Source organism: Pieris napi, chromosome 9 (assembly GCF_905475465.1).
Source record: "Pieris napi chromosome 9, ilPieNapi1.2, whole genome shotgun sequence".
NCBI classification, from domain to species: Eukaryota; Metazoa; Arthropoda; class Insecta; order Lepidoptera; family Pieridae; genus Pieris; species Pieris napi.
In genome coordinates, this window is record NC_062242.1 from 11,556,638 (window position 1) to 11,572,409 (window position 15,772).

General features: G+C 34.7%; 2 protein-coding genes across 2 annotated transcripts in view; one reads left to right on the top strand and one right to left on the bottom strand.

Annotated features, from left to right (window-relative positions):
- Positions 1-15,772, top strand: part of LOC125052392 — an 88,177-nt gene that overhangs the window by 32,300 nt on the left and 40,105 nt on the right. The gene's annotated exons all lie outside the window — the stretch shown is intronic.
- LOC125052393 (myosin tail region-interacting protein MTI1-like) lies at positions 12,703-14,370 on the bottom strand. The gene is made up of 3 exons (XM_047653209.1): positions 14,055-14,370; positions 13,824-13,927; positions 12,703-13,417 (listed from the first exon to the last, which is right to left on the bottom strand). Exons 1-3 carry the CDS (start codon positions 14,284-14,286, stop codon positions 12,794-12,796), a joined length of 960 nt encoding a protein of 319 aa, XP_047509165.1. The 5' UTR covers positions 14,287-14,370; the 3' UTR covers positions 12,703-12,793.

Genomic DNA, 15,772 nt, shown 5'->3' on the forward strand with positions numbered 1-15,772 from the left:
CTGTGGCGCTACAACCTCTTTAGGTCTTGGCCTCCAGTGCCTGACACACGCCGTCGACTTTTTGGGTCTAAGACATGTCGGTTTCCTCACGATGTTTTTCTTCACCGTTCGAGCAAATGTTAAATGCGCACATAGAAAGAAAGTCCATTGGTGCACAGCCGGGGATCCAACCTACGACCTCAAGTATGAGAGTCGCCCGCTGAAGCCACTAGGCCAACACTGCTCTCTTTTAAGATTTACCCGCGATAATAGATGCTAAATGTAATACTAGACATACAATAGCCAGGAGTGGAAGTTCTTGCTCGCCCAGGACAGGCAAACGGGCAGTAAGCTCATGTAAAGTGATACCGCCGCCCATGGATACTATCAATGGCAGACGGCTCGCGAGTGCGTTGCCGGCCTTATACCGGTGCTTACACTTATATATTACTAGCTGATCAGGCAAACGTCGTTTTGCCATGTTTATCATTTATAATAAAAAATAGGGGTTGATCGTAGAGGGGTGAAAATTAGGGGTTGTATGTATTTTTTAATGCTGTATCATAAAAAAAATATCTAAAAATAAATAATTTAGGGGTTAGGAGGCTACCCTTAAGATTTAGGGGGATGGAAAATAGATGTTGCCCGATTCTCAGACATACCCAATATGCACACAAAATTTCATGAGAATCGGTCAAGTCGTTTCGGAGGAGTTTAACTACAAACACCGCGACACGAGAATTTTATATATTAGATATTTAAAGAATTTGAAAGACACAAGGTCGCTATTATGTACACTCGTCCTAAGGTATAAAACAATTGCACACAAATAACACGGACCGCCCAATGGGTTACATACGATTTAATTTTTACGACTGGCAACACAGCCGTCAAATTAGCATTTCGTGTCAAAGAAATGGAACGAATGATTGATTTTGATTGTTACGTTAAACCTCTATTGTTGTAAAGGTTACGTTATGAAACTAAAATATTACAAATTGTTTATTGCTTATGGGCTGAGATAAGCTTAATGGAACTCTATCGTATGTCAAATAAACTTGTCTATGAACCCTTTGTAGACATGTAAGTCTCGCCGTTATAATATTGTAAGGGCTAGTTGAGCTAGTTCTTAGGGTAGTAAATTAAACACTCGAATGATGACTTTATTCACTATAATTCACTTCACTGATTTTGCGTAAACTGTATAACTTCAAACTTGAAGAAAGGAATTGCCCGTGCGCATGTGTTACAACCTCTTTTATAATCCATTCCCTACTCCGACTCGACCATCCCACTTCGGGCAGTTGTACGAGTCAATTCTTAACAATTCGTAAATAACCGAACGAGTCAAATGAGTAACTATTGCACATGCGCTCTTAAGAATATGTTTCATAAAAATGTTTAGAATTTAATTAAATAAATATTAAAAGCTAACAGTATATTGACACATTGAATCAAAAATCAATACATTTATTAGTAACATAATGTACACTTATGAACGTCAATAACGCACGAATCAATTAGGGTCCATCAAGATAAATCGTGACAATTCCTAAAATTCCCGGTAATGTGAGTCTCTGACAATCCGGTATCACTCAATATCAGATGAGACTCTTGCCCGTTTGTCCCCTACAAAAAAAAGTGCCTGCGTACAAAGTACAGTGTCAAAAGTGTCAAAAGAGAAACTTATTTGTAAATTAATTATTACTAAGGTAAAAGCTCCAATAGATGATCATGTACCAGTATATGATCACTCCATGTATTTGTATATCTATATTCAAACTGTTTACACACTGTATACGTGATAAACGCTAATAAATGAAAAATCTGCGTTTACTGCACAAGACGTTATGCGACAGAATTGCCATCTAAAGTTCTATCATGTAACTACTAAACGAATACATCAACCAATAGCGTGTACTTTTTCTCGATCGCTCTTACTCTCTCTCTCAATCCTTCTCACTTGCTTGCTCCCTACTCTCGCTCCATGGCTATTTGCTTCATGCTACGTTCGCCCTTTCTCACTCTCTCTCAATCGCTCTCTCTCTTTTCTTCGACAAAAAGCTGCACATCTTCGTGACGCTAATAAGCAAAAGACGTAAAAAAATTACCCTCATGCGCGTATGCCCTTTCTCACTCTCTCTCTATTCTTCGACAAAAACGCTGCACATCTTCGTGACGCTAATATTATTTTTATTGCGTTTCATCCGTAAAAAAATTACCCTCATACTTTTAAAGAAGTTTCACTTCAAAAAGTAAAAATAATTATTCTAAATTTACATGTACTGCCAGAATAGAACTAAGAGAAGTAGGGCATTATCTACTGATTACGGCAGCTTTTATTCTATTAAATAGATGCTGAAATGTCTGTTCCATACTCCAGAATAACTATTGCTTAAGAGTATATAATAATACTGACCATATATTTATCTGCAGCGACAAATAAAACTGGCTTTATGGAATAAATAGGAATATTTCTAAGAAGCTGTGTTAATATTTACATTAAATACGGCGTATTTTTCTTTGTTCAATGATAGCGTGCCACCTCACCATTTAATATGGTCACAATTTATCACTGTCTGGAGTATCCGATGTTTTGTAACTTTTATGGAGTTTGTTTATTTAATTTGCATTTGATTACACACGGCCAGGCGTGTTTTTTTAAATTTTAGATATCTTGAATAATGTGATAGACACATCGTTATATATCTTATAATTAAATAAGCATTTTTTCAAAATTGTCACGAATTTTTTGTTACTGAACAGCACCTGCAATGGCGCCAAACAAAATATGAAGAGGCAAATACTTTGAAAGTGAAAATGTGTTCTAAATTTTAGATTCTATTACACAGATAATAATAAAGTAAGCAACAAAGTGGCAACCCGAATTTAATTGTATTATTTATTTTTTCATCTTTTTTTAATTATTATTTTATTTGTTTCAGGTAATTATATCTGCGGCTGACAGTTCAAAAACCCTAAAAATATTTTAAATATTTCACAGATGTAACAACCTCAATTAGTTAACTAACTCATTTATTTATTAAACGAGTCACTTGACTCGAAAGATAAGAAAAACAGAGAGAATGTAAAGAAAGACGAAACGACGGCGCGTTACGTTAAATTGTCTTTGGTCGACCTCTATAGTCTATACCCACAAGCTTTGACATGACATTTCGACCATTTGTCAATCACAATCAAATATAGTGCCGTGCGTTATTTAAGGTATCTACCTTATATATCTATATCATATAAATTTGTTTCTTTGTTTAAAAAAATATTTTATTTAACCTAACGCCTAACATGACAGTAAAGAAACTTATGTACATTTTGTATTGATTTTTTTTCGTCAATTTTCCAATATTTTATTCTGCTTTTCGGGACGGAGACAAGTACAAAAATAAAAAACTATGAAAATCTATCCAGTTCTCGAGTTACAGTTCGAAAAACCCGACTTTCTTTTGCTAACCATACAAGTTATTGAAAATTAATAGAATGTGGCATCGCTTTAGAAAATCAGTTGAAACAGAAACAATTAATTATACAAAAAATTGTTTTTAAGTTACAAAAATCAAAAGTTATAAGCAACAATTTTGAACCCAAACTATCAAGGTTATGCTTTAGTTTGATACTTTTGACTTCGAAAATAACTATGCGACCAACGGAATTGTGTATTTCAGTTCTAAGTGGAGATCTGACGCTAAATTTATCGTTATTGGAATTCTTTATTTATACACGGCGACAATCCGTAACTTGGCATCTTGGTGAGATTTAGAAACTAAACTAACCGCGAATGTGACTCGCGTACATTGTTCACAACCTAAACCCAGCCACTTGTGCCGTAAACTTATCCTATATTGGTAATGGATAGTGACCAGTTTTTTTAAAGGGTTTATAGTTGTTTATATATCGCGGTTCGTTATAAATGTATCCCACTAGAACCATTATTATCGTATGGGATATTTGTTCCCATATCTATATATATACAAAGAAAATGGTGTTCGTTTGAGGCTCTTTCACGCTTAAACCACTGATCGTATCGACATGAAACTACCACCATTCGATGCGAAATTTTTCTTTTTTATTTTTTTAATTCCAACGTTCGTTCATTTTTTTATTTCTGTTTTACTTTTATGAAATTTTTTCCCGCTAATAAAAACAAAAGAGGCTTCCTAGAACCGCAAAACGTCAACATCTGTTAAAAACTCGATTTTCGAAATATTTCAATTTTCTTAGCGGGAAGTTAAAAAGAAGAATAATAAAAATATGAAAAAAAAATAATGAAACAAAATTTATTTTAATTCGTCCAGCAAAGCGGGCGCGAAACGGCTAGTATCAAAATAATCTGCAAGAGCACACCCCACATACACATCCTACGTTCATACTCTCTCTTTCACGCCATCACACAACACACCCGAATTAGGGTTTCTTAAATGTATTTAATATATATGTATTTTTTTTTGACTTTGGCGATATCATTAGTATAATTGTTTTGTGTTATGTATAATTTAAGTTTGCTGTAGCATTACGAAATAAATAAACACCAAATTTGTGATTAATGTTAACGTTATTAGAAGTGATAATTTCGAATTAAAAATATATAATATTACCATATACAAAGGCCTTATATAAAGCCAGAATGTGGTAGATCAATGCTGTAACTAGAACACTGGGTCATGCAAACAAGCACTAATTTATGTTCAGGCTATATTTTTCAAGACGCAAATAAGCAACCACCTCGCCCACTTCTATAATTGACGTGGTACCTTTGTTTTGTATAATAACCTGTAATATCATTAATAGGAACAATACTTATGGTAGAATAAAGGTCTCAGTACAAATTCTACGGAAAGATTAAGCCTTTTTTTATCAGATGAGGCAGGAGGTTCATCTGATGTTAAGTGATACCGCCCATGAACAGTTTCGATACCTGAGGGCACGCGGTTGCGTTACCGGTCTTTTAAAAATAAGAAAATTTGGTCGTGCTGCTAAAGCTACTACGTTATTATAAATTTTGATGATCAATTGAAATTTGATACAGCTGTCTTTTAATTTAAACAAATTCTAATTTAATTAATTAATTACTTAGCCAAATATGGAATACATAATACAAAAAAGGTTCCAACTTTTACGAAAAGAAAACGGAACTGTAGTCCAGTATGTAATTAAGATTTATTACTTGGTAATGTTTTATAAAACTTTTTTGGAAATTATTTAAACTTTCTTTTTATATTGGGCGCTTTTTTTTTCTCTCTTCAGAAATAAAAGTCTGGTATGTACATTCCTAAGATTATTTGGCGAATAATCGCCTGGTGTCTGTTAGGACTTAGGAGGCGACATCGACCGCCGTTAAGCCGGTTGCAGACCGAAAACTAAGCTATGCCAAGGCTAAACTAAGCTATGCCAAGCAAGCTAGGCTAAGCTAAGCTAGAAATAAATAGCGTGCACACCAACAGCTAAGCCAAAGCTCAGTCAGTGTGGCGAAGGATGTGCAAATGGTGTGCGGGGTAGCGGGAGGGGCTTAGCTTAGCTCGTGTAGCTGCGCATCGGCATACACAACTAACTTAGCTTCGCATATTTTAGTTAGCTCACATAGCTTAGTTCGCATAGTTTGCGGTTTGCACACAAGTATGGAAAACTGCGTCGGCTATGCGAGCTAAGCTAAACTAACTTAGCTTAGCTCTTGGTCTGCAACCCGTATTACTGTTCCTACCCTCAGTGAAGACTAACCACTCGAAAAGGGCACCCATGACACAATGTATGAAAATATTTAAATAAATATAAAATAAAAATATAATAATGTACTGTTTAACAGACCTTTTTAATTGTCTGTTGGGTAACTGACAAAATGTTTGCTTCTAGTCAGTTCCTATACTCTAAGAGATAGTTAGTCTTTTTATAAATATTTTTATCGAAACTCTGATTTTTCATTCCGTGTGTGTTTGTATTTCATAAGTGTTGCTATTAAAAATTTCTGCACCAAGAAAGGGACAAATTTGTCCCATTTGAGGGCAATAAAAAATAAAATGCTACGTTTTTTTATGTTTTAACTTCGAAAAGAGAAATCAAAATATTTACTTACTCAAGTGACCTGAAACAAAAATAACTAATAAAAAAGTAACTAAGTTTTATTACTTTTATTCTTTAGCTGGCATCACTGCCTACTAATAAGGTAGAGTAAACTTTTTTTGTATAATAAAATGGATTCACTAACAAATAAAATGTATGTATAGACTAAGATGTTCAGACTCGTATTGAAATTGAAAAATGCGCCCGGCCAAGAGGTTTGTAATCTCTGACATGTCAAAAAATGATAGCTTACAGAATTCTACGGAATTAAAAATCAGAGTATAAAACTGTATTGTTTTTTTATGGGATGTAAATGTAAACAGTTACAGCACTGGAGTAATGCCTAATGGTAGTTTATTTTTGAAAAGTAAATAAATAAGGTGTAAAACTAGTGTAAAAATACCACATAATAGAAACCGTATTATATCTGATATTAAAATGATTTAATAGCGAATTTATCTCGACAAGTTGATGTTAGTTAATCTGTGGCTTAGAATCTAGATGACCTAGTTAGATCATGTACTTACAATGAAAACATTACATTGCTTGTACGTAGTAAATGTTGGGTTACTAAATAATAAAATCTGATTCTGTTTATGTATTATAACTCTCTATATATATTTTAATATTATAAACAAGATATTTACTATTTTATTTGATAAAAAATAGAATACTAAAAGAATATCAAACAAGTTTTAACCTTTTTGTATTATGAAATAATTAAAAGTGTATCTATTTTATGCTAAAAAACTGAATTAAATTAAATTAGAGGGTTCTACTTAATAAATAAATAAATAATTTTTAATTACTGTTGACGTAATCACCAAATAAGAAAATCAAAGACCCCCCTATAGTGCTTACGTAATACTCGAACGGCATGCATTTTTGTGAATAATTAAATAAAATTATTCATAAAAACTCCTAAAGTTTCATTGATTAATTTTTATTAACTGATTTGAGTTTGGCAACTCGCAATTGTGGAACGAGCCGTGTTTTATTTTTATTGTTTTTAACTATGTAAAATTTTAATACTATATAATTTTTATTTTATTTCGGTATCAAGAAGGATCCCTCGAAATATAATCTTAGGTTTATATTTGTTTGAAGTATGAACTGGATTTGTTTCTCAATGGAGCACTCGAGTTTGTTCGCTTTAAGACGTTATCGAAACACGTGTGTTGGCTAACAGGATATTATGACTGCGCTTTTATTTTATGTACTCTGGAATAGGGTTGGGATAATACCGATAATGCGATTATTCAATAGATTAAAATATCTGTATTGGTATTTAAAAAAAAGCCTCAGTCACGAAATTTTTAATTAATTCACTAAGTTTACATTTGCGCTGTGATGAAAAGTACTCATATAATGAAATCCGACAGATAAGGTACATTTTTGAATGTAAATGAAAAAAAAGTCACGTGTTCGTAATTTTATTTATCTTTAATTGTACTAAAGGTACTAAACTAACACTTTTGCGGTTTACACGAGAATAAAACAATTTATATTAATATATATTTTGAGAGACATAAGAAATTGTCTAATTGAACTAAACTATAAATAAACATTTGTGTAAAATGTGGTTTTATAATCGTAATACAGCCTACAAATGCCAACATTAACACGCTGCTAAAAATAAATCAGTGGAGCCTTTTTAGGTCTTTGCCTCAGATTTCTGTAACTATCAATCTAATAGGCGAGTAAGTGATAAGCCCCTGTACCTAAGGCAAGCCGGTTTCCTCATGATGTTTTCCTACACCGTTTGAGCGAATGTTAAATGCGCACATAGACAGAAAGTCCATTGGTGCGTAGCCAGGGATCGAACCTACGATCTCAGGGATGAGAGTAGTACGCTGAAGCCACTAGGCCAACAGTGCTCTAATCTGCTTAATCTAGCAAATATTGCGTAGTTGCAAATTGGAATTAAGAAATTCTGTAATCTACAATTAAATATACCCATATAACATGAATTCCCACATTAACAACTAAAATTACATCGCCTAGAAAACGCATATGTATCGTAAGCAGCATCAGTTGCACAACACTAGCGTGCGATATGCGTGAGGTCAACGGCCTTGCGTTCGTAATGAACACCACAGAGTGATAAAAATTATGACTTTTCTAATGTCTAGGAAAGTTTGGACATTTGTAGTTTATGACAGAATTATTAACTGTAAATTTAAGTGGCACATACCGTGTCATAAATGCAATATTTTCTATGTTAATATAGGTAATTTGTCCAGGCCTATTTAACCGCCGCTTTATCTCATTTCTGTCTGGCTGTTTTAGCATTATTAATTTATAACACAGTGTATAAATTTAGCGATGTATGGCGCGAATGTATGGTCAGCTACTACTTCAGTTTTCAGACACCTATTTCTATTATTTTGTGTTCTGTTAGGGTCGTTCAAGTTAAGAGCGTACCAATTCTTAAAAGGCTGGCTTGCGCGCCTTCATCACTTAATGGCCGATTTACATTATCTTAGTGTTTAGGAGAGTGCTTTAGGATAGTACTTTAGTTGAAACATGTAAATGCTACTTGCTTTAGTAAACGCTACTTGCTTTAGTACGGTTCTACTTGACTTTCAAGTTGAATCAAAATAGAATCGCTTTTTATTTTTGCTTCAAGTGATACCTCTTCCGCGCCCGCGCGCACCCCCCGAGATCTTCCCTCGTGTCTAAACACGTAATTTAGTCAAATCTTTAGGAGAGTGCATAACTGCCGTGAAACGCGTGCGTGTTTTTTGATTTTTAAAGATGGCTAAATGGTCGGAAGATACAACTATCAAATTTGTGTCTGAATATGTTGTTCACGAATGTTTGTGGAACGTTAAAAACAATTTATACAAAAACAAACCGGCTAGGCATTCGGCATACACTGCCTTAAAAGAAGCTATTTTGTTTATTATTTATATTTAGTTTATTTATTTCGAATAAAATCTCGTCTTCTATTTGTTCCATAACTACAGTTAGTATTTTGCGTAGAATAGAGCGTATTTGCCGACGTCGTTGCGCGTTCATTGTGGCGCTGTAATGATACTCTACTGGAAGAAATGTAATCGTTCACTCGCAACGCACTAAAGCTCTAAAGAACTTGCCTTTCAAGTTGTACTAAAGCACTCTCCTAAACACTAAGATAATGTCAATCGGCCTTAACATCAGGTGAGTCTACCCGTTTGCAAAATCAAAACATAATTTATTCATATAGGTACAATGTACACTTATGAACGTCAAAAGAGAAATATGTATATATTAAATCCTTGTAATTTTACATTTACTGCCAGTTCTCAAATCAAGTGCGTAGAGAGAGAACTGGCAATAAACTCTCCGCCACTTTTTTTAATCACCAAGTTTTTTGTTTAACACAATGTTTGTAAGGAGCTGCAACCATTACACCATGTTCCACATACCCCTTGTTATATAAAAAAATCGAATAACTCCCGAAGTAACATTGCGTAACGCAGACTCTAACCATTATTGTGCACCAAAGTTGAATATAACCCACTTAAAAAGCGTTTGATTGACCTTCGTATTAACAAGTTATGATATAATAAATTATACTTACAAAAATGTCATAAAAATGGTGTCAATGTTTCGTGTTTTATTGCTTTTTATAATATATTCTATAAGTTGTTTTAATGGACTAGACTTTATAGCAAATTAATTAAAAAATGCAATATGAATAAACTATTTTGTAATTTATTAATTAGTACAATTAAGCGATGAATTTTACTAATGTCTTTAATTTGTGACTACTACATAATTAAATAATCCTTAACGGAATTAATTACAGTGAATAGGCGTAACCTTTAAACTAAATTTAAATTTCGTGTACTCATAGATACCCAAGGCATCCCGTCATCCCATTTGTCCCTCTCAGAAGAACATGTTTTGGTCAAAACTCACCGACTCCAGTTTGACAATTCTGATAAAAGCTAGGAAATCAATTTTTCTTTAGTTTTTATAATATAACTTTTTGATTGAATTTTTATAGAGAGTTATAGATCGCTGTCATGTAAAGTTTTCAAGGGGAAGGTGATTAGGTTTTTAAAGTCAAGGTGCTTTTATAGCGTAGGCGAATATTTGGCCTATAAGTTTGACAACAATTGATTATAAATAGCTTGACTTATTATTATCACATTATGTTAATGTTTTTATTATATGACATAGCAAAAATGTATGACATTTGCATGCCTATTTATATATGGCTGATTGTCCGGATATAAAAAATAAATAATGTGATTATAAAATCACATAAGGTTTGATTGTAATATAGTAAAATTCTAATGTTTAATTATGTAAGATACATTTGCACGCCATTATATGTGGCCGAATATGCGGAGTTAAGATTGTACAACCATAAGATTTTTATACCATATTCTTGCAAATAAATTATTCTGATTATGATTATGATTGAACTTATACTTCTTTTAGCGCGTTAGGTAGAAATGTTTATGGTAAATTTTAATGATGCGCGCGCACATCGTCTCAAAATACCGACAGCCTGAAGTTAGCTATAGACAACATTTTAATTTTTTCTACAAACGTAGAATAAAATTTTTAAAAAGATTTTTATCTTGTTACGCCAAAGAAGTATAACTTCTAACGCGTATACATAACAACATACATGTTTTTTTTTATTTCTTCGTTGTTTGTTTATACATGCTTGTCACATTAAATCTTGTATTTTTCTTTACTTGAGTGCCAATTAATCAGTGTGCCAAGCGTGGGTAACCTATTATAAATAAATAAATAAATAAAGAAAGGAAAACTGGAAGAAAGAAAGCAAGCCTTAGACCCAATAGTTTAACATGCCGCGATTCTACCAGGCCGCCACTGCTCTGCTCTGATCTACGCTAAATAATATACCTCTTGACGCATTCGCGTCGGTATGGCGGTCTGTAAGTTACACCGGAGAAGTATACCATGACACTACCGCCTCTTATTTTTTTATTGACTATCGGAAAATACTAGAATTTTTGTGGAACAAATCGTTTGACACTCGTAATTACTAACTAACGCCCACGCGATTGGGCCGCCGGTACCAGCGCTATGACCAGCATTTTTCTTTCTTCCATTGCATAACAAGACCCCTGAAGAACCGCCATACTGGTACAAATTACCCACTATTTTGTGTCACTACCTCCCGGTCTATAAGGTAACTTTAAATCATATATTTGGCTAAATATAAATGTTAGTCATCATCAAAGGCCATGCGGAGGTAGGCACATTCATTATGGCGACCTTCGAGTGGAACTAAGCATCTTTGAATATTGCATATATACCATTTATTCTTTGACTTAAAACGGAACATTGCTTTAATTTAGGTCAAATAATAAGTCAAGAAAAAAAAAACATTTTTTGAAAGTTATTTATTTAGAAAAAAATTGTTGGCTTGAATGTTACGAATCATCAATCGAATAGCTGGTGACGATTTCAAATAAGGACTCTTGCCACGTTTTTTTTTATATTCTGCTGCTTAAATTTTCGCGCGGTTTCTGAAAATGGGACAATTTTGCGTCCCACAGTTCATTTCAGGGACATCGAGACTCCTAATTGTAAAAAGGGGCAATCCCGTTCAAAATCTCTGGTCAAGTTATATATGTTAACGTAAAATTGTAAACACCGTTAGATTGTAATCTATCTCGCGAGATTATAAACTGTCGAAAGATTGTGAACCTCAGCGTACTGCTTACAATTTAACGTATTATTATTCCGTAGATTGTACTACACTAACTTAGTTATCATTCAAACTTCTTTGGTCAGTTACAGATTAATTTTACTTCCCAATAATTTCATATAACTACCGAATAATAATACGTTAATTTGTAAGCAGTTCGTTGAGGTTCACAATCTTTAGACAGTTTACAATCTCGCGAGATAGATTACAATCTAACGGTTTTTACAATTTTACGGTGACATATATACTTGATAATAATATATTAAGATTTAAGACATAACGCCGGGACTACCAGTAACATAACAGTTGTCTGTTGTAACAAATTCTGTTGTGAATAGCCGCGTACTGACTGAGCGAGCAGCCTCGCGAAGCAGCCTCGGACGTTTGCTTCGCAACGTTTGCCGCGCGAGGCAGCCTCGGTCTGTAAGTTTTCTAATCCGAGGCTGCCTCGCGCGGCAAGTCCGAGCCATCGTGAGCATCGACGCTCAGTTTAACTTGAAGTCGAATAGAGACCGCGCGTGCCCGTATAGTTTGCCCGAGACCACCATGAGGCCGCACATTCGGAAAGCTGTCGCTACCACTGCCTTTTTAATAATTCTAAGGCTTGCAAAAAAAAGAAAACAGAAAACTAAACGTTTTTGGATTAAACTCTTATACAAAAATAGATTACAGGCTGGGAACAGATTATTTGAAGAGTTGTGCTTCGATGACGAAGAAAAAAATTTCACTCGAATGAGTAAAATCGAATTTGACAATGTGTATTCTCTCATAAACGCCAAAATAAGCAAGAAGGACACAAATTTTCGAGAAGCAATATCCGCTAGGGAAAGATTATTAGTGACGTTGAGATTTTTGGCCACAGGAGATTCTTATACCAGTCTACAGTATCTATTTCGTATATCAAAACAAAGGATATCGGTTATAGTTCCTGAAGTCTGTGATGCTATAATTGAGGTGTTAAAGGATTATGTTAAGGTAAAATAAAATTACATATTTTTATTATTTTTTTATTAATCTGATTAGAAAATTGGACAAATAATATAAGAAAATTAAACAAACAAATATTTAATGATGAGGAGCTGGAGAAGGAGGAGGGGGAGGCATCGAAATTGGTGAGATAGGAGGCATTGGTGAGGCAGCAGGCATCGGTGAAGTAGAAGGCATCGATGAGGCAGGAGGCATCGGTGAAGTAGGAGGCATCGGTGAAGTAGGAGGCATCGGTGAGGTAGAAGGCATTGGTGAGGCAGCAGGCATCGAATATGTAGATGGCGTCGATGAGGAAGAGGGATGAGACATATATCTTAAATTATCGTGTTCACCATATGATTGAGTATAATAACTATAACCACTGTATGCTCCCATGTCTGCATCAAAGATAATTTTATTTATTGCATTTTTTACGTATGCTAATGTAATTTTATCATACTTTCTCAACTCATTTCCTATATATTGGCCATACACATTATAGGGATCATTTTTTTCTGATATATTATCGCTTGCACACTGTTGTAAGAGTGTTAATGCTTCAGATATGGCGTTATCAGTAAGATCATCACTTTCGTTCATTTTGGATCTCTTTTTAGGTCTAGTTGACTTTTGTTTAGGTCCTTCCGTTGTCGTCGAGTTTGAAGTTTCATTTTTTTCTTCGTTATAACCGTCATCATTTCGAGTATTATCCAGACTTGCATTCTGTAAAGATAGAAATTATTACTTAATTTTATTTACAGATACCATCATCCGAAGAAGAGTGGCTTACCATAGCGAAAGAGTTTGAGAGCAAATGGAATTTCCCACATGTCATAGGAGCAATGGATGGGAAGCATGTTATATTACAGTCGCCGATAAATAGTGGCAATGATTATGACTGTTACAAAATGGTTCACTCCCCCAGGATCATTCGATGCCGAAGTTGAAGGGACAGTAATACCCGGCCGATGGCGACAGGATACAGAAATGTCATCAATGCTATCTATTCAAGCCATACCACGGCGAGGATCAACAAATATAAAAGAAATACGTTCACATTTAGGGAGATTTCATAACAAACGGAGCAATTTCTTGGCAGAATAATTATCAGTAAATAATAGGTACTCACTTCTTCACCTAAAGTATCTTGTGTATTTCCTGGGTGATTTCTATCTCCTAGAAAACTGAAGGCTTCATAGGCATACCAATTCGAAACATATATTTCACCACGACCTGCAGTATAAAATAAAAAAAAATAATATTAGAAATAATATTAGAAATAATATAAAAACCGATGTAACTTTGAATATAATAAAATGAATGTTGTTAACCCTAATCATAAACATTAAATAATAAATACCTGATCCTGTGATTCGGCTTTTTTTTTCTCTCGACTTTTCCCTCCTGTAAGACCCTAGTAAAGAGTCCATTTTTTTCTTTAATTCAGCTATTGGAAGGTTCATTTCCTGGCTTATTTTTCTCCATGCATCTTCCCTTAGTCCTCTATTTGTGTAATCAGGACATTGCGCATCCCAAAGTCGTCTATATTCACCATATAGTCGTATTAATTTAAGACACTGTTCTTTATCCATGACGCACAACTAACACGCAACGAATAAGCGAGGCAAAACACTACCGTCTTGAGTGAGCGCGGCAAACGTACTGAGGCGCCTTTGAACATCGACAAAAACCGACAACGTTTGGCTCGGGCCGCGGCACGCTCGGGCGAGGCAGCGCGTGCGTTTGCCTCGGGCGAGGCACGTCTTGACCGACCGAGGATTTGCCTCGCGAGGCTGCTCGCTCAGTCAGTACGCGGCTAATGACATTATGTAACGACACCCAATTTTCACGTCTTTCAACTTAAGGTGAAACTCAGTATTGAACTTTGAAACGCTATTACTGTATAAATACATTTATATATGTGATTAGCTGACCCGGCAAACGTTGTTTTTCCGCGTATAATATACGTGGAATACTAAAGTTAATACGTTAGGAAAAAAAATTAGTTCAATAAAAATAGCTATCTACTATATCAAAATATAGGGGATGATCGTAGAGGAGTGAAAATTAAGAGTTGTGTGTATTTTTTAATGCCACATAATATTTTTTTTTTGTGTGGACTCCCCTTTTCACTTAGGGGTTTGAAAGATAGTAGCCGTTTCGGAGGAGTATGAGAACGAACATTGTGAGATGAGAATTTAATATATTTGATTAGTATGAGCGATAAGTAACTATTATGCGAAATTTGGATATTATAGTTTAAGTTATAAACATGTAATAAAATATGTACTAAAAGTTATATATAATAAAAACAATATATATATTGCAAAAAATGTTTAAACTCAAACTCAAAATTCGTAAAATTACAAAATACCATCCGTATCACCTCGACGTCCGGCGTTCCACAACTGAGCGTTTCTTAAGGCAGATTATGCCGCACACCATCATCATGTGGAACCAACTGCCCACTGAAGTATTTCCCAACCAATTCGACTTCAAGTCCTTCAGGTCCTTCAAGAAAAGAGCGTACCACTTGCGAGCCTTCTGGCAATGTAAGTGTCCATGGCCGGCGGTATCACTTAACATCAGGTGAGCCTCCTGCCCGTTTGCCTCCTATTACATAAAAAAAAACGTACCACATCCTAAAAAGCCGGCAACGCACTTGCGAGTCCCCTGGCAATGTGAGTGTCTATGGGTGGTATCATTTAACATCAGTTGAGCCTCCTGCCCGTTTGCTATATAAAAAGAAATCTTTTGGATCTTTGAAAAAACAACAGTTAACAAAAAAAACACAGTGTTAAGAACTATGTCACAAATTCTTAACATCTAAAACATAACTCCAAAGCTACCTTCAAGCTTACCCTCGTTATAAAGATTTGTGGTCCATAATCTTACCAGTGTCAATGCCCATGGACAATCATTGCCAAAAGGCTCGCAAGTGCGTTGCCTTTTAAGAATTGGTACGCTCTTTGAAAAACCCTAAGTCGAATTGGTTCGGAAATACTTGAATAAAAAAATCTTGTCCCTTTAATACGAATAAAACCATTAAAAATCCTACCAATACCGTAATACTTGGAA

Coding starts and splice junctions, on each gene's coding strand:
- LOC125052393 (XM_047653209.1), bottom strand. CDS start 14,286: ATGGATAAAGAACAGTGTCTTAAATTAATACGACTATATGGTGAATAT. Junction 13,928..14,054: donor AAGCCGAATCACAGGATCAG/GTATTTATTATT, acceptor TTTATACTGCAG/GTCGTGGTGAAATATATGTT. Junction 13,418..13,823: donor AAGATACTTTAGGTGAAGAA/GTGAGTACCTAT, acceptor CTATCTTTACAG/AATGCAAGTCTGGATAATAC.